At 42.7% G+C, this 17,877-nt stretch overlaps 2 protein-coding genes across 3 annotated transcripts in view; one reads left to right on the forward strand and one right to left on the reverse strand.

Annotated features, from left to right (window-relative positions):
- The window catches only part of fanca (FA complementation group A), a 29,286-nt gene extending 19,892 nt beyond the window's left edge, over window positions 1-9,394 (forward strand). The window contains exons 24-42 of one of the 2 annotated variants that reach the window (XM_026172637.1): window positions 647-746; window positions 865-1,052; window positions 1,297-1,387; window positions 2,664-2,861; window positions 3,015-3,088; window positions 3,527-3,655; window positions 3,877-3,958; window positions 4,807-4,976; window positions 5,134-5,239; window positions 5,353-5,412; window positions 5,501-5,605; window positions 5,792-5,907; window positions 6,270-6,426; window positions 7,004-7,066; window positions 7,560-7,653; window positions 7,758-7,833; window positions 8,059-8,215; window positions 8,303-8,401; window positions 8,515-9,394. In XM_026172637.1, coding sequence (XP_026028422.1) covers window positions 647-746; window positions 865-1,052; window positions 1,297-1,387; window positions 2,664-2,861; window positions 3,015-3,088; window positions 3,527-3,655; window positions 3,877-3,958; window positions 4,807-4,976; window positions 5,134-5,239; window positions 5,353-5,412; window positions 5,501-5,605; window positions 5,792-5,907; window positions 6,270-6,426; window positions 7,004-7,066; window positions 7,560-7,653; window positions 7,758-7,833; window positions 8,059-8,215; window positions 8,303-8,401; window positions 8,515-8,607 — 2,158 coding nt within the window. In that variant the 3' untranslated portion in view covers window positions 8,608-9,394. The remainder of the gene's footprint in view (window positions 1-646; window positions 747-864; window positions 1,053-1,296; window positions 1,388-2,663; window positions 2,862-3,014; window positions 3,089-3,526; window positions 3,656-3,876; window positions 3,959-4,806; window positions 4,977-5,133; window positions 5,240-5,352; window positions 5,413-5,500; window positions 5,606-5,791; window positions 5,908-6,269; window positions 6,427-7,003; window positions 7,067-7,559; window positions 7,654-7,757; window positions 7,834-8,058; window positions 8,216-8,302; window positions 8,402-8,514) is intronic. The other variant, XM_026172638.1, reaches the window with a different exon arrangement.
- Window positions 8,690-17,877, reverse strand: znf276 (zinc finger protein 276). Its single transcript, XM_026172639.1, has 12 exons — window positions 17,736-17,877; window positions 15,472-15,768; window positions 14,869-15,184; window positions 14,727-14,773; window positions 14,220-14,642; window positions 12,722-12,803; window positions 12,556-12,636; window positions 11,881-12,000; window positions 11,689-11,764; window positions 11,119-11,236; window positions 10,708-10,807; window positions 8,690-10,006 (listed from the first exon to the last, which is right to left on the reverse strand). The coding sequence occupies exons 2-12, from the start codon at window positions 15,725-15,727 to the stop codon at window positions 9,736-9,738; spliced, it is 1,890 nt and encodes a 629-aa protein (XP_026028424.1). The 5' UTR covers window positions 15,728-15,768; window positions 17,736-17,877; the 3' UTR covers window positions 8,690-9,735.

Here is a 17,877-nt window from a genome sequence, read left to right on the forward strand (position 1 = left end):
TTAACGCCACAACACGGCAAATCTCCGTTAACGAGCTACCCCTGCGTGGGGCTAGACGGCCAACACGTTAACGAGCTAACTGCGCTAACACACTAGTTCCCACCCATGTAATTGAGCATTGCGTGGTACACCCAACATACTGTTTTACTTTAGTCCATGACGCGCTTACCTTCAGGGTCATATGTCACATGAAAACCAAAATAATTCCAAACGCCAGATCTGAATGAGGGTGGGGTAGGTTCAATTTGCCATGTTGCAAGGAGAGCTTAACTTCTGTCTCGCTAGCTTGCCCTGTGCTCTTCCTTCTGATGATGCTGTCTGTGTTGAACGCTCAGTGGATCTGCGCTCGACAGTGCAGCCTAGGCGGAGTAGTCGAATGCAGATTCACTGAGCGCTCAACACAGACAGCATCGTCAGAAGGAAAGTTGATAAAATAAATTACAACTTTTGTATTGTTCGATACATATGCGTACCGAACCGAAAGCACTGTATCGAACGGTTCAATATCGATACGAGTATTGTTGCACCCCTAATAAAGAGCTATAGAAAACAATAAATTAAAGTTATATTTGGTCGTCAAATTACATCCTAACCAGTTTCCTTTCAGTCGACTAATTGCTGCTGCTCTAATTGTTTGCATCTTTAGACAAAGCCCATGGGCCTCGAGGTTTGTGAGCGCTCTGCTTGGTAACACACAGCTCCTCTCCAGCCTCATACACAGACTCTGGGACCTGCTTCACAACCAGGTGCATAAACCCACATTTATTCCCTCTATTTATATCTGACTTTCACTTTGTGTCGTGGACTTTTAATTTTATTCTCATGCTTAAGAAAAAAAAAGTTTTTTTATTCTTCTATGTGAAGTGGCTGTCGCTGAATGCTGCCCATATACTCGGCCTGGCAGCATTCCTGGTCCACCTGTATTCCTTGGTGTCTCGTGGCCCTCTGGTTCAGTTGGTGCTGCCCATTCGGCTTGAGCCAGTGCCGGCTGAAGAGGCTCTGAGCTTGGCGCTGTCCTGCAGCACACACGCCAACATGCTGTTCTGTGCCAGGTGAGGCTTTCCATGCATGGATGTTGACTTTTAATGGAGCGTTTTAATGATTGCATGCTCTCTTTATGTGCCTACAGCAGAGAAAGTTGACTGGTTAATGTATGTGGATATCATATTTAATTCCTTTGTTAATGATAATGTCCTGCACCTGTAACTAACAAGGATTGGCCATGCATACAATCCACATCTTTACATCTACAATATATGTTCAGTAATAGTGATTTGGCTCATTGTGGATGTCCAGGTTGTGTGTAGCAGCTGTCTGTTATGGGATCTGCAGAGAGGACTCACTGCCTCAACAGCAGGACTGTATCCCCCATAGTCTCTATAAGAAGGTAACCTTTTTTATTTGACATGTGATTAAGTAATGAGGTTTGCTTATTGCTTTTCTTTCCAGAATTTATGCAAACCTTTCCAGAATAATTTCTTGGTGGCCGTTTGTTTGTCTTATGCTTTTTCTTATTTCCTGTCATATACATACTGCGACAAATATGGATGCTCATATTCTTGGAAACTTTTAATTAAAGATTTCTGTGTATGTAAAGTAATCTATGTGAACTTTTACTGTTAAATATTAGATATCCCTAATTTGCCCATTTTAGACTCACAGCTCTGACTGTGAGCACAGAAGCCCCACCCACTGAGCCAATCAGACGAAAGCTGTCTTAACTCTTTCCCCCATAAAGATGACATTTGATGACTTTGCCCAGTAGCCTTAATGACAAGTTTTGACACCTCAGTATATATCAACAAAGATGTGGTTTGAGGGCTATTAGAATAAAGTACTCGCTCTAATTTCTGATGCAAACCCGAACATTTTGTTCTATAAGCAGGTATGAAATATGACAGAAATCACTCTTTTCAGAAAAAGAGCTTTGATGATAATTCATTATAGGCTGTCACTGGGTAAAGAGTCAAAGGTGGCCTTAATGGATGTAAAGCAGCTGGTTTCTGGCAGAGTGTGACCTAAGGGGCTGCACAAAGTCACAGAAAAGAGACAAATAAGGAATTTTTCTTTTAACTGTAACCAACACAAAGCAATTCTAGTGCAGCACAGGAATAAAAACATGGAGCTGGTAATGAGCATAATGGGTCACCTTTAAGCACAGGGTTAAATTTGAGGGCTAAATCTAGAAAACAGATGTGTCCAAAACTGAGACTTGCAATAAAATAAAACAGAAACGCAGAACTACCTCGCACCCTGCCTTTGAGAAGCTGAAATAAAAGCATGTGATCAAATAGTTTATAATGAGCTTATGTTTCCTCCACACTTGCTTGGCCTTGGCTATGAAATGAGGGCGGTGCAAAGTTTTGATTTTATTGTGTAAAAAGAAGCGGAACAAATGCAAATATCATGACAGACGCTGCACAGTCACAGTGCAAACCACTTCTTTGCTCAGTGCTTGCATTTGTACCTTTTATTTAATCAATAAAGCCAAACAAACAGCCCGAATAAACAAAGTGCGATATAGAATAAAGTCTTAAAACTCATTAAAAACACCTCCTGCCTTTATTACATCATTCTGTGTATCGTCAGTCTTAACCAGCTTTCTGGGCCTTCCCTCCTTTCATTACTTAAACCTACTTATACTATTCTGTGTTTGTATTTAGCTTCTGTACCTCATCCCACGACTGTTACCTGAAGCCAGAGGAACTGTAGCTGATGCTGGGCTAAGTGAACAACTGGAGGAGAAACAGACCGGGCTGTGGAGCAGCATCACTGACTCCAACAACACCTGGAGGAAGACGGCCTGGCATCTGTGGAGGAACGCTGCCTTCCAGCAGCTCAGACAGATACCACAGTATCAGGTCTGTGCTGGGTCCCCTGTTTCTCCATTAAACACACACCTGTGCAAACATTGTTTGCATTAATGAGCACAGGTGTTTGAGTGCATGTAGAAAATGATTCATGGAGTAGCTGTATTGATGTAATAATCATGAAGTCTCCTTATGTCTGTCTAGTTATTGTTCTCAGAATGGTTAGCTAATGAGCTGAGAGTACTGAGGAGTGAGGACGCCCTGCCTGACGCTGAACGGTAAGACGGCAAACACACCGTGTGAGTTTAGAAAATAAAATCTATGCCATAAAAAGCAATAGGAAGTTTAATCTAAAGTTTAGAAACTCTGCACTTAAAATGAAACAAAAGGCAAAAAAACATGCCCTACTGGCCCAGCCTCCACTTCCAGGATGAATCCTTATGCACGTACAGATCGGTTGAAGCGGTGCTGCTAATTTTATGATCCTGTTGCAAATCAGCTGTTTCACCGCAGACCTCAAACTTGTGCAGAGGACTTTCAAGCAAAAATACTGAAGCTGTGGTGGTCTAGAGGTGCAGAAGAGGACTTTGAAGGAGAGATTGGTCAACTTAAAATCTGAAATACTTCTTTCTGTGATGAAATTTCTTCCCCTGCACCTCTAAAGGAAAAAAAAGTTGTTTGGGTTCCTGCTTTTATTTATTTGTTCCTCTCTGCAGTCAGGAGTATCAGCAGTGGGCCTGCATGGAGCTCTATCTGACTCGTCCAGAGAAGCAGGGAGGCTGCGGAGGAGACATGAAAAACCTCTGTTCTCATTTGCTTAATGCCATCATGGACCAGCAGTTAAGGTACTAGTAGTTAACATTAATGTGCGAAGTCCTTAAAATGAACCTGTCAGATATTTGACAAGAACCCAAATAAAAATGTTTCTTCAAGTCAGGAAGGGCGCGGTGGGAGAGGCAAAGTGCTTGTGGTAACTTAAAAACCTCTTTTAGAGCTTGGAAAAGTTCAGTTAACCTGACAAACAGTGTTTATGGATTTGTGTCCATGTGTGCATGTTTGATGTCAGCAGTTGGCAGAGCCTGGAAGCACAACAGCACAGAGTGCCAGGAAGAGGAACCTGCTTACCAGACATCCTGTCCCGACTCCAGGTGCGTGTACACTAACTGCACCACTCGGAAAAGCTTGTTTATTATAAACCTGGTAAAAACAAAGAATCTAATGTAATATTTAAGAAATTATTACATATGGAAAAAAAGAAGGCGGTTTTGCTTTGTTTCTGTATAACAGTCAAACTGCTGTGTATCAGTAACACCATCTGGACTTTTATATGCTAATGTTTATCACTGTTTCTGCAGTTTTATCAATTGGTGAAACAGGTAGTAAAATTTAAAAAAAGTATTCATGACTATAAAAAATGATACGTAACTTTGAAAAGTTCCTTTCCCCCCCATTTCTGCAGCAATAGCATATGGATGGGCTGTGTAGACATTATAGTTAATAAAGTGTGGTAAAAATAATGTTTATATTGAGGTATATTGTATTAAAGCTAGCAACTTCACACAAAACATTTTGTGATCAAGAAAAATATTTTAGTGAAGTGATCTTCTTACATATATATTCTTATAATAAAATAATATAATCTTAGCCTTTTATTTGATTTAAAAAACATGCAACAAAAATTCTGAATGCTCAATGAATAAAAAATAAAAGCCCTGAAAATTAAAGAGCGTGGATTTGTGAAAAATGGCTACAGAATGGGTAAAAATCCCTTAAGTGTCACACTTCACTCTGCAGAACAAGCAGAAATATCAGTAGTAGTAAAGTTTGTCTTTTTTTAGACGTAAAAACAGAAAAAATAAAAGCCCTCGTACACAGAAGTTGCACAGCAGCTTCTGGAGCGTCATCAGCTTCCATGTTGTGTTTTACTCATTAGTGTACAGTCTGTGTGACTTCAGTTAAACTAGTGAATAACACTTACGTGCTTGTGTATGTGCAGGAGCTTGTCTATGAGATGGACATGATGGAGCGGTCTGGCAGCCATGGCAGCAGAGCTGGTGTGGGTGACTTCCTGTTTGAGGTGTTGTTTCAGAGATGCTCCTCTACAGTGACCTCACAGAGCATCAGCACTGACGTCAGCCTGCAGCGCTTGCTGCATACATGGAACAGGTACGCTGTTAAATATGAGAAGGGAGGCATTGCAGGGGCGTGGCCAAAGGGGGGGCTGTATAAGGCTGATGGGGTATTGTTGGCACACTCGTTCTGCGATACGTGTCGGCTCATTGCGATTGTTAATCCACTGAATTACTGTTTGTGTGTGTGTCAGAGTGCTCCTGGCTCTTCCAGCTGTGTTGTTGATTAAAGTAAACACTGATGGAGGGGGAACAACACTGAGCTGCAACAGGCTAATAGAACACATCAACCAGCATCAGGTGAGCAGCTCATTTAATGTCTTTTATTAATCTGATTTAAATGTTTGGCTGGAAAAAGTTCTTTTTATGCTCACCTCTTTCTTCACCTGCACTCCCCTCTGTTCATGCACTAGAGGAAAGCGTGTTCTCCAGCAGGCGTGCTGTCCTGCAAGATAACTGCACACTTCCTGAGAGTAAGAATCTTTCTGAAATCTAAAGTTCATACAGGTTGTACCTTTAGGTGAGCTTGTGAGATTATTGAGAGGTGTGCTTCCTCTCCAGGGTCTGTTAGGTGCCAGTGTACGTTGTGGACAACCAACATATGAAGTCAACAAAGCCTGGTCTCAGATCAGCGTGCAATGTCCTGTTTTGTTGATCTCCACAGTGGTACTGTCTGTTCATTCTGACTAAAATGCCTTTGAACACATTTGGCACCTTCAATATTTAGAAAGTCCTAAAATCTTTTATCACTGGAATCACAGATCAGTGATCTATTAGAGCCTGTGTGAAGCCTGCGATGTTGTGTAGAGACATGACAGGAATATAGCGTCTTTGTTGTGTGTCCGTGTGCAGCACTGGTGGCAGCGTCTCCGTCCGGTCCTGTTGTCACTGTGGCGTCGTCTGTGTGATGAACAGACGCTGCCGGAGCAGCTGCAGCTCCTCACGGAATGTCAGCACTGGGCCTGCAGGTAACGCTTCCTTCATGAACCACTGTCAGCAAATTATGTACACCTCCTCACAGCTGCTCACACCTGAACAAGTCACATGAAATATGTTCACATCTTAGACTGCCTTGATGTCTGTAACAGCTTTGCACACTTTTCTTCGTATCAGCCACCTTCATGAGCTTCATGGGGTTTGTTGTGGCTGCATTAGTGCAGCGTAGTCCTTTAAATGTGATGCAGACATAAATGCTTGTTGCTTTTCACTTATGGTGAAACATATTAAATGAATCCTCCTTTGGTTATAATAGTTCTCAAAAGTGTCTAATTATCTTGGTGAACCCTACAGAAACCCCATGTTAAAGTTCTTCTTTCTATCTGCTCTGCAGTTTGGAGAAAGGCCAGCTGCTGCAGATGCCTCCAGCTGCAGCTCTGCTGCTGGCGGCCAGCCTTCATCGTGTCTGGCGAGGCTGTGAGGCAAACAAGCAGAGCTTCAAAGCTGCTTTGAATTTCCTGCGACCAGACAGAGACTCCAAATACAGACAGGTAAGAGCATAAAACTAATTCTGCATGCTGTCCATTTTTTCACAGTTAGTGCACCATCTAATTCTATCTAATGGGCAAAAGACTGTGAATTCTTCAGAAGCCCCACCCACCACCAGCCACTCAGACGAAAGCTGGCTTAAAAGAAGTGAGAGGAGCTGAAAGGGTTTGTTTAATAAGACAAATCCACTGTGCTCTTTTGAACAGAGCATCCAAAGTTAGCCAATCAACAGCAACAAAAGACTTGCAGCTGCTGCCCTTTTCTGACGTTGGGTGGTTTTATGAAGTCATTCTCAGCAGCTGTTAATTCGGCTGCTATATTTAAATTTATTATATACAATTCACATACAGGCAGTTTGATTACAACATAATAGAACCAGTTTTACAGTGGGTAAAGGTAAAAAGTCTAATAATGTGGATGAAAGTTATATAAATCTAAACTTCTGATTAAGGGAAGAGTAGAACAAAAGTATCACACTGAGAGGTTCACTGTCTGACTGAGCCCATCTCCATCCTGCTTATTTGGTCTCCAAAGCTTTCAGTCACTTTTTCAAAAATGCTGTTGTGTTTCTGCTTCCAGGTGCTCGTTTTCCTTCTTTTCCTGTGCGTTAACGACCACCTGACAACACTGCTATATCCTCAGGTAACTGACCACCTAAACAACAATGCTGGAATTTAGAACTGTGCAACATTCACACTCATAAACAAGTTCTCAGAGTGGAAACAGGTCTTTCCAATGCATTTGTCTAGTCTGTTTTTGTTCCACGAATCCTACACAGAAACAGTCCAGGAACACAGGAACTGACTGTGAAGACATGCACAACTTATATGAACATAACATTAGCAATTTAAATATGATAATTGCTTATTTTATTTCAATTTGTAGGATAACAATATTTTATTAGCAGTATGGTCTTGACCCCAACCTCTGGACCCTGGTGCTGCTTTTGATATTCTGCGTGTATAAAAGTCCTTTTTATGGATTTGTGTCCATGTGAGCACCTGCCCGTCAACCAATGAGAGCTGGGATAGGAGGGAAACGGATATGAATGGAAAATAAATTGAAGAGGAAAAGACAAGACTGTATTGTTATTTCTGTCTGTGTTTTATAACGTGCATGGTTTTTTTTCCTCTAGGAGAGGAGCTATGAAGAAGGCCGGGCTTTATGCACAGAGCTCCTGGCTGTGTTGATGGACTCTCCTGATTGGCTGCTCATCTTTAAGTCCAGCGGTAAAGTGAACAGCAGCTTGGTGCTCCGGTCATCTTTTAAATCTGATTTGAATTTGATGTGGTTGAACTGATGTGCTGCGTTTTTATTTTTCACTCAATTCTAGAGCAAAGCATTTATCAGTCGGTTACCATGGTGACGTCAGATGACTTTACAAAACTAATGCCGTGGGCTTTCTGCAGGTGAGTGTTGCAGCTGCTTAGTGGAGGTGGGGCCTTGCAAACAGCTAGGTTGATTCATGAATGCCACATAAATTAAATGCTGCTCTGCACTAAAGCTGACACACCATCGCATTAGGAACGACAACAGGCCAAAACACACAAACGTGACAAGATGGAAGTTCCAACCTCACCTCTTATTTGTACCTGTTGTACCTTCTAAATTTCCTTGTGTTCGTGGCCGATCAGTTTGCTGCTCCTGCAAAGCGCCGAGCTCCTACAGAGAGCTGTGCGTTGTCCAGGGTTCCTCCATACTGCCATCGTCTGCTACCTGAGCATGCTGCAGCTCTTCCTGGAAGGAAACACTCAATCACTGGACACTGAATCCTCTAAGAAGCAGCTGGTGGTTTGTACTCTAACTTCTAACTGGTCATATGGCAGTATTGGAGTTGGCACACTGCTCTGGACTCACGTTCATCATCTCTTTTGGTAGGCGGAGCCTTCCCACATCCTTGGCCGCACCAAGCAGTTTCTTCTGAGAGCCATCTCGCAAACGCCTCTGACTTTACTCTCTTCGGGGCAGCTCCGACAGGTGAGCAGAAGGTGCATCAGCATGTATATTACCCGTTGCCCCTTTCACACCTGTCTCACACCTTCATATCTCCTTCCTGTCCCGCCTATCTGCTTGTGGTTTTCTCGGTCCAGCTGGAATCCTTGAGTGCAGAACTGGACCCGGAGCTGGCAGCGGCGCTGTCTGTGCAGCTCGAGCCTTCCAGCCCAGAGATGGACTTCCTCTAATCGACCGAGATCTCTCCACGCTAATATTCCAACCCTCCCTCCAACAGAAACACGTGGAAACACTGCACTGTTCAGACTCAGCTTTGTAAAAAGAAAACCTGTTTTATTCACACTGGGGGGTTTCTTTTCTTCTTTTTTTTACACATTACACGCTTTCTTACACACATGTACACCTGAAGCCCTTTCAATGCTACAATTCAAAAGAAGACTTTGATTTGTAATAACTTAATAAAAGCAGTGAGCCGATAAGAAAACTTCCTGGAATTGCAGCACATACAGACGCTTTACTTGGATCAGGCAAAGAGAAGGTCTCAGTATTACAGCTGCATTTAAGCCGGTTACACAGTCAGTAATGTGAATGTCAGATATTAAATGAAGGTATTCAAGATTAACAACACGGTGGTCTTAACAGCTGATTACTCACAAAGCCTACGAAATCAGTTATTGTCAGACTGTGAGCAGCAGTGTAAAACATCTGATTTAACTTACTGTAAAATTGTATTTTAGTTCATATTCTAATATTTCTGTCTGGTCTACTTGGCAGCATCTTTTTCAGTATTTGGAATTTTTGGTTGTTTTATCTTTCAAGAGTCAGCGTGATGAGTGCGTTGAGGTCTCAGGGCCACCGTACTGTTCTCTTTTCAAGTTATTATCCTCAGATTTCACAGAGTCATAATTGTACTAGCTTTTAATATGATATATGGTGAACCACTCCATATACTCATCCTGACTGCCAGCCTCACATTTCCTACTGCTGCTCTTTCACAATAAAAGCAAATAAACAATCCGTTTTATTCTGGAAACAGTTACAGGAAGCAATGTGTTTGTTGCAGAAGATGGATGATTTGAATATCAGGTAATTGATATAACTCATGAATCGTTATATTAATTGCACAATGTAAAGAAACATTGCTTTGACACTGAACTCTTACCTAATGTCTTTTCTGCTGTGTCGTCAACAAATCGGCTGAAAAGTCTTAAGAAGGTCATGAGCGTCAGTGTGAAGGAACACTGGATGAAAACTCAACTGCTGATGCTAAAATGAAACTCCGTGCTACATTGCTGTTTTGTTTCTGGGTCCTGTGCCACAGTTCAAGTATCTCTGCCTTGAATCAAGACTTCCTTCTGTCATCTGTCTTGCTCTTGCTGAACCACCTCCCCGGTCAGCGTGATGGTGTGTAGGTCCGGGTATGTCTGCTGCTGCTGCCCGCTGCCCCTCTGAGCCTCAGCCTGTGTCAGCGGGTGCACCATGGACATGTGCACGTTCAGGTTGTGGGCCTTCTCGAAACGCTTGCTGCACATCAAGCACTCAAACTCCAGGTCGGCCTCGGCTTTGTGTTTGGTCATGTGGTATTTCAGTGATGCTCGCTGGCGACACTGGAAGCCACAAACCTCACATCTGATAGGAGGAAAAAACAAAAGCATTTATCATTTCTCCTGATGGGGTTCTGGCTTTTAAACTGGGAAACATGGGTTTCATTCCTCTCGCTCTCTCAAAAAAGTGAATTTCTGTTTGTCCTCTTATCAGTTCACTTATGGAATTCCTCAGGGCTCAGTTCTTGTGCCACTATTTTTCTCTATTTTATTTTGACACTTGAAAGTCTCGTTTCAAAGATTTATTTCCAATAACAGAAGACGACTTTGGTCTCTAGGCTCCGAGCTCATCACTTTCCATATAAAATTGTAGTGACTAAACATTTGAAATACTGTAAAAACAGTTCCAGAAAAACGATGATGAGGCCCGTTTTCTGATATCAGTCAAAAAGGGCATTTACTGATCTCGTTGTTCTATCAATGTTTTCCAAATCCCTGAATTTGAGGGGGAGAGATAAATAGGCTGAAACTTTGACTTGGCTATCAAACTCTTGATCCCAGTATGACCGTCTGTCAGCAGGATGCACCAGAGCAAGATGATCTCCCAACTTGGAGATACATAAATCTATGTGCATACATTTGATGGTATATATGACTTGTTCAGTTGAAAGCATATTCTGTGGTTCTGTGATGAAAACAGGAAGCAATTAAAGGTTTGTAAAATCAATCTGAAGCCACCAAAAGAGCTTGACGGCTCATGAGCTACAAAAATGTTAAAGGACTTACTGTAGTGGCTTGGCCCCCGAATGCCTCATCTGGTGAACTGATAGGTGTTTTCTTTGTTTGAAGGTTTGACCGCACTGGTCACAAATGTAATTCCTCTCCTCTGGAAGCACACAGACACGACGAGCATGAACCACAAATTCAGACATTAAAGTAAGGTTAAAAAAAACATCTTTATAAACATTAATTTATGCAATGCTAACAATAAATGCTTAGAAATGGAAATGATTGATTTAGTAACATCAGTACTGCGTTCCACGTGTCTGAGGAAGCTTTTAGATTCGTGTATCATTCTTCAGAAACAGCCTAAATGTGAAAAGCATGCATAAAAACAGCTATAACGAATTATTTCTCACTCAAAGCTGGATGACTAAAGCTGGAAAGCCAGAAAGTCAGTCAAACCTGACATCTCACCTGTGTGGATGAGCTTGACATGCCGCTGCAGGTAGCGGTCGATCATGAAAACCTTGTTGCAGCCAGGGTGAGGGCACGGTCGCTCCCTCACCTCCTCGTGATGTTCCTTGATGTGTTTCTAAAAAGTCAGCAAACAGGAACACAATCAGTCGTATATACAGATGAAGGCAGAGCACGTTTGCTCTCATTCATTTTAACTGCCTTCAGTCAAGGACAATTCATTTTAAATGGAAATAACTCATTATTAATCTTTAATCTCTGATACTATTACCAATCTGCAACAATCAATCTCATCTGTTTTTATTTCATTCATACATATTTAATTCATTTCACTTTATAGTTAGCAGTAAACAGACCTCTGACAGCGCTATGCTCAGGAATTGTTTCACCTTGCTGAAAACAGTTAAACAATATTTAATAAAGAAGCATTTCTCCAGTCACATGAGACCGCTATCCCAAATTTTTAAAGAAAAGCAAGCCAAGATTATTCATACAGGAGATCAAAACTAGTGCACGGAAACATGCACAACTGAAGGTGGCTTCATTTAACAGTGAGCAGTGAATTCTGACCTTGAGACCATCGGGAGCTCTGTAGACAGCCGTACAACCCTGATATGGACACTTGTAGATGTTGGGGAGCTCCTCCCTTTGAAAAAGAAACACACAGATTGTTAATCTGCATTTCTTCTAAAAAAAAAACTGAAGCAAAGAATAAACTACACCCAAGCTGAAAATGACCTTAATGGAAGCTGCATCACGTACCCCTTAGGTTTGAACTTATTCTTCCAGCCTGGCTTGGGTCCAGGCTTCTTTCTGATTTTGGGCTCCTCTGGGGCCTTTGAGCTTTTTCTTCTCTTGTTTGGGACGTTGACCCTGTGGGCTCTAGAAGGATAAGGGGAAAATAAATTCAGTGAGAGCTTATGAGAGAAAGACATGGAACATATTCTGTAACTGCAAAGGTGGTCACTGTCCCATCCAAAGAGCAAATTAACAGCTCAACCAGGAAACATGAGCCTGTTGCCCTGATGTATGTGCACAGCTGAGGTTCATTATAGAGCAGCTGTGTGGTAGCAGGCACAGGCTTCTCATTTTTACTGTAGTAAAGGTTTTTTCTTTCTTTTACCCTTTATTGTCAGAGTGTAACTGTGACTGTGGCCAGTCAGCAAACCTTTTAAAGACTTGTGATTCTTTACATGCTGCTTGTATATCAATGGAGATCCAAACTTAGAGGCTTCATAATAACAGCCTGCACAGCTGCTGACTGGCAAGACTTAACACTAAACTAATCAAATCTACATCGGCCGTTATCGTGTTACATTCACAGGCTGATCTACACTAAAGGCCCCGTAGACCGGTGATAACAGATAGTGAGATAAGGCGGTGTTTCCACTCCCTTTACTTCACCATAGCAGGCCCATCTTTTCTATTTGCACCCACCTCTTCTCCGAGTATGGCTCAAACTCCTCATCAGACAGCCCTCCTTTTCTACCCTCATCAAACTCATCTTCAGAGATGACCCTGGACACACACAAACACAAAATTAGAAAAATTTCAATTTCTAATAATTGCCAAACCACCAGTAAATATGAACTGTGGGACCAACCTGTCAGAAAGATCACTGCCAGCAGTTCTGTCCTCCAGCTGACCCGGAGCAGGAGACAAGGCCTCCTCGTGACCTGTGTAATCTGAAGGAGAGAGGAGGAGAAAATGTTAATATGAGCAATGATGAGGTCTTAACATGGGTTTCAGTATGTGCAGAAGAAGAAAAAGTATTTTCTATATTTCAGCTGGAATGTCTGTGCACATCAGTCTCGAGTCTCCAAAAATGAATACACATCTTTAATATTTTATCTTCCTGGAAACACTCATTCTCATTTCTTCAAAATGAACCGATATTCAGACACGCTGATGTGAGTCAATCATATATTTTTATTTGATGAAAATAAAAAATATGAACATTTAAGTGCAGATGGTCTGCAAGATCTTCAACAGCATCCCGAGGGAGACTGAGGACACTGAGTCCAAATGCGCCTCGAGGCAACTGTTGGTATGATTTGGTGCTATATGAATAAAATAAAATTGAATTGAATGAACCATGTTCAGCACGTCTATTGCCGAAGCCGTTGCACTCAGCTGCGGCTGCAAGGTGGTTGGTGCCTGTTGTGGTGGTAATCCCCCAACCAAATGGTGGACACCAGAGGTGAAGGGAGCCATGAGGCTGAAGAAGGAGTCCTATCAGGCTTGGTTAGCCTGTGGGATATGTACCGACAGGCCAAGCGGAACACAGCTCGAGCAGTGGATAAAGGAAAAATCTGAGTGTGGAAGGAGTTCAGCGAGGCCATGGAAAAAGACTTCTGGACTGCCTCGAAGAGATTGTGGTGAACAGTCAGGCGACTCAGGAGGGGAAAGCGGTGCTCTACCTGCGTTGTGTATAGTGCTGGTGGAGCGCTGCTGACTTTGACTGAGAAGATTGTCGAGTGCTGGAAGGAATACTTCTAGGACCTCCTTAATCCATGGAGGAAGCAGAGTCTTGGGACAAGGGGGACGACTCACCTATCTCCAGGGGCGAGGTCACTGAGGGAGTTAAAAAAAAAAACTCCTCTTAAAGCTGGGACTCCTGGTCCCAGTTTTAAGAAGGGGGACCGGAGGTCGTGTTCCAACTATAGGGGGATCATACTCCTCAGCCTCTTCAGCCTTGTGGTGAAGAGAGAGCTGAATGTAAAAACGAAGCTCTCAATTATCGGTCGATCTACCTCCCACCCTCACCTATGGTCACGAGCTGTGGGTAGTGACCGAAAGAATGAGATCGCGGATACAAGCAGCAGAAATGAGCTTCCCCTGAAGGGAGACTGGCCTCTCCCTTAGAGACAGGGTGAGAAGTTCAGCCACCCGGGAGGTGCTCAGAGTAAAGCTGCTGCTCCTACACATCGAAAGGAGGTGGCTGCCCATCACTGAGCACAGTGATTATCTGATTGTTGGGGTTTTATCTCTGATCTTGTGCGAGTCTTTTATTGTACAACATAAAACATCTTGAAAGAACTGAAGAGGGCTGATACACCGGTAGTCTCAGTGTTAGTCTGAACGACTGTAAGCATTCCCACCTTCGTTGTCGCCCGTCCAGTCATCAGGCGCTGAGCTCTGCGTCTGAGCCGTTGCTGCAGGTGGACTGCGCTGAACCACAGTACTAGTACTTCTCGATGAGGTCATTCCGTTCCCGCCAGATTGCTCCTCTTCGTCTTCCTCGCCGTCTTGTTCTTGTTCCTCCTCCTCTGACATTGCTCCATCACCCCTCCCACTCCCTAATGCTCTGTTGCTGGAGCACTGGTTGGAGGTAGTGCTGCGGTGAGTGTCCATGATGTATCTGTGACCATTGACGCAACCCCAAACAGCCTTAATGGCGCCCAGGCACTGGCCCTCCAGCACCTCCTTCAGGTCGGGGCAGGAGCGGCAGGCCTCTCCGTGGTGATGAGCCCAGGACACCAGACTGTGGAGGCACTTTGTGTCTGAGGTAAAGGATGAGGGAGCTGAAGAAAACAGAAGAGCCTGTTAAAACAGTTCAACTTATGGAACTTCAGCAAGATGGAGTGAGGAAGTAATGTTTTACTTACTTGATGAGCAATGGTTTACAGAGGACTCTGGACCCTTTGCATTCTTCCTGAAACAGACACAAACACTTCCCCATGTTTTTCTGCAGTAAAAACACTTTACAGTCACCCTCAGGTAGATATATTTGTTTTTTTATTGACTCACTGATTTTTCAGGTTCTCCTTCCCCACAGGCGGGAGATTGACTCTCTGCAGAAACCGGATCAGGATGCTTTGGCACTTATAAAACTTTGCATGGCATTTCTTGCAAATAAATTCCGAAAGCCGAGGGTCACGGTCCACCTGGACCCCGACCAGCCTTTGGAAGTCTGTGTGGAACAGAAGCGGTGACTGGGCCACGGCGTCTGACTCCTCGTCTACAATACTGAGGGAATCCCGAGGCCATTTGTTGAAGGCGTGCCGCAAGCTGCGCGGAGAAAACTTCCCGTGACAAAGCCGGCAGACAGCAGCAGAGAGTCTACCTGAGGGGGCATCACAACTTGATTTCATCTTACAGTGCTCCAATAATACAATTTACTAGTGTCCACATTAACAGAGAAATATACAGTATACTCTATTTTACTTGGTTTGTGCCAAACACACAGGATCTACCTCTGACTAGAGGCTCGTAACATTGTTTTTTCTGCACTCGATGTCAGCACTGGCTTTGCCAAGTTAAATAGTTTGAGAATCACATGACAAATATCCCACAATAGCTTACACTAACATCAACTTTCTGTGTTTAAAACGGGCGTAGTGAGCCACTAACCTGAAGATCTGGACTTAGTCTCTGGATGTTTCTGGGCGTCTTCGACTGTCGTCACATTGAAGTCTGCATCGGTGGTCTTTTCTGTTGCACAGTCATTCAGGTAGAAACTATCTGTGGTTACAGCGGCAGTCTTCCGAGGTCGCCCTCTGTTTCCAGGTGACCTCTTCTCACTGGTGACATCCACTGGCATCGGCGTCCTGCTGAGCTTTTGCGGCGTCTCAGAAGACCTTGTATGTCTACTTTTCTTCTTCATCATTTACTGTTATTTTTGTCAGCAGCTGATTTCGTGAAGGCTGCCTGTGTCAGTGTAATAAACAATAAAATATTTAAAATATTTAGCATTTCTGAGTTTTAGTTCCATTTAAACACAACCACAGGTACATATCAGGGTTTTTTGTGCATATTTTGTGCTCACCAAAGAGTTTTGGCTTTCTAAAAAAGCAAAATCATCAGGAAATATAGAAATATTTAACCCATTTCCTATTTTTAATGAGATTTCATTTACTAAAGATTAAATTACATTTTGTTATGGCCAACAACAGAAAAATTTATATGTTCTGTCAAGCAAGGTACCGCAGACTATTTACTTTAACTACAAATTGATCAATCCTGTTTATTATGTTGCTCCAAAGTTTCATTTAGAACCAGAACCAGTTGTAAAATGTAAAAACTTATGAAATGTTGTCATCATTCAAACAAGGAGGAAGGAGGCAGGAAGCGTGGATCAACGTGTACATACACTCACCAAACACTTTATTTTTTATTATTATTAAGTACACCATGTTAGTAGCAGGTTGGACCTCTTTGTCCTTCAGTTGCCATAATTCTTCTTGCTATAGATTCAACAAGGTGCTGGAAACTTTACTCAGAGATTTTGGTTCATACTGACATGAAACCATCACACAGTTGCTGCAGACTGTTGGCTACATACCCATCATGTGAATCTACTGTTCCACCACACCCCAAAAGTACTCTGTGACTGTGGATGTAATTTTAGTCCAGTTCAAGAAACTAGTTTGAGATCGTTTGAGCTTTGTGACATGGTGCATTATCCTATTAGAAGCAGGCATCAGAAGATGCATTCACTATGGTCATAAAGAAATGGACATGGTCAGCAGAAATACTCAGGTAGGCTGTGGTATTTCAGTGATATTCAGCTGCTATTAAGGGGCACAAAGTGTGCCAAGAAAATATCTCCTACACCTTTACTCCATCACCAGCAGCCGGAACTTTTGATACAAAGTAGGACAGAGCCATGATTTTCATGTTTTTTTTTTATGTCAAATTCAGACCAGGAAATGTTTTTCACTCCTCTATTGTCCAGTTCTAGTGAGCCTGTGCAAATTGTAGCCTCATTTTCCTGTTCTTTGCTGACAGGAGTGACAATCCGTGCGGTCTTCTGCTGCTATAGCCCATCTGCTTCAACGTTCAGAGATGCTTTTCTGCATACCTTGGCTGTAGCGAGTGGGTGTTTGAGTTGCCATCGTCTTACTATCTGCCTGAAGCAGTCTGGCCAAACTCTTCTGACATCTGACATCAATAAGGTGTTTTCACCTGGAGAACTGCTGTTCACTTAATATTTTCACTTTTTTGAACTATTCTCTGTAAACTTTAGCAATGGTTCTGTGGAAAAATCCAACAATTTCTGAAATACTCAGACCAGCAGATCTGCCGCCAACAGCCACGTCACTGATGCTCAGTTTGAACGTCCTCATGGCTATGTCTACATGCCTAAATGTACTATGTTGCTGCCACGCGATTGGCTGATTAGATATCTGTCAACGACCAGCTATACCTAATGAAGTGGTCGGTGAGTCCATGGGGCAGAATGAGGTTTTTCCCCTCATAAAAAAACAGCTGTATAATAAATACAACATTTTTTTTAACCTCATTTAATATTCTCTGAAACCTTCGTCTTACTTTAAAGAACATAATCAGTCCATCTGTACATCTTCTGGGATACGTTTAATCTTTTTTTCTAAGAAATCTTTAACATTGATGACACAGGAACTCCATCCATGGATAAAGTTAACAGGACACTAATGCCAATCAAGCCGTAGCACCTTTGATTTAAGCCCCCGATAAAACAAAAACCGTGACAATGGTCCCGGATAGTTTTTACACTCCAACATGATTTTGTTTACAGATTAATTCAACTAGCGTTAGCTGGTTAGCATGAATGAGCCTGCTACATTTGTTAGCTGACGTGTTAAAACACAACACACGTGACATAATAATTACAGCACTCGTCATGGAGGGCCTACCGTGACTGTGCACAGGTCCTAGCACTTGGAAAACATGCTGTTCTTAACGTGCAAGAAGGTTTTCATTAGCCTGGAAAACAAACTGTGTGCTTTGTAGCTGCTCCCAGATGTAAACATTAGAACCCGGAAGCGCTACCGGAAC

Source organism: Astatotilapia calliptera, chromosome 7 (assembly GCF_900246225.1).
Source record: "Astatotilapia calliptera chromosome 7, fAstCal1.2, whole genome shotgun sequence".
NCBI lineage: Eukaryota > Metazoa > Chordata > Actinopteri > Cichliformes > Cichlidae > Astatotilapia > Astatotilapia calliptera.

Excerpts from the sequence above, each read along its gene's own strand:
- znf276 (XM_026172639.1), bottom strand. The coding sequence starts at position 15,727 with ATGATGAAGAAGAAAAGTAGACATACAAGGTCTTCTGAGACGCCGCAA. Across the intron at positions 11,237-11,688 it reads GAGCTCCCGATGGTCTCAAG|AAACACATCAAGGAACATCA; the intron begins GTCAGAATTCAC and ends CTGACTTTTTAG. Across the intron at positions 10,808-11,118 it reads TGTCAAGCTCATCCACACAG|AGGAGAGGAATTACATTTGT; the intron begins GTGAGATGTCAG and ends GTGTGCTTCCAG.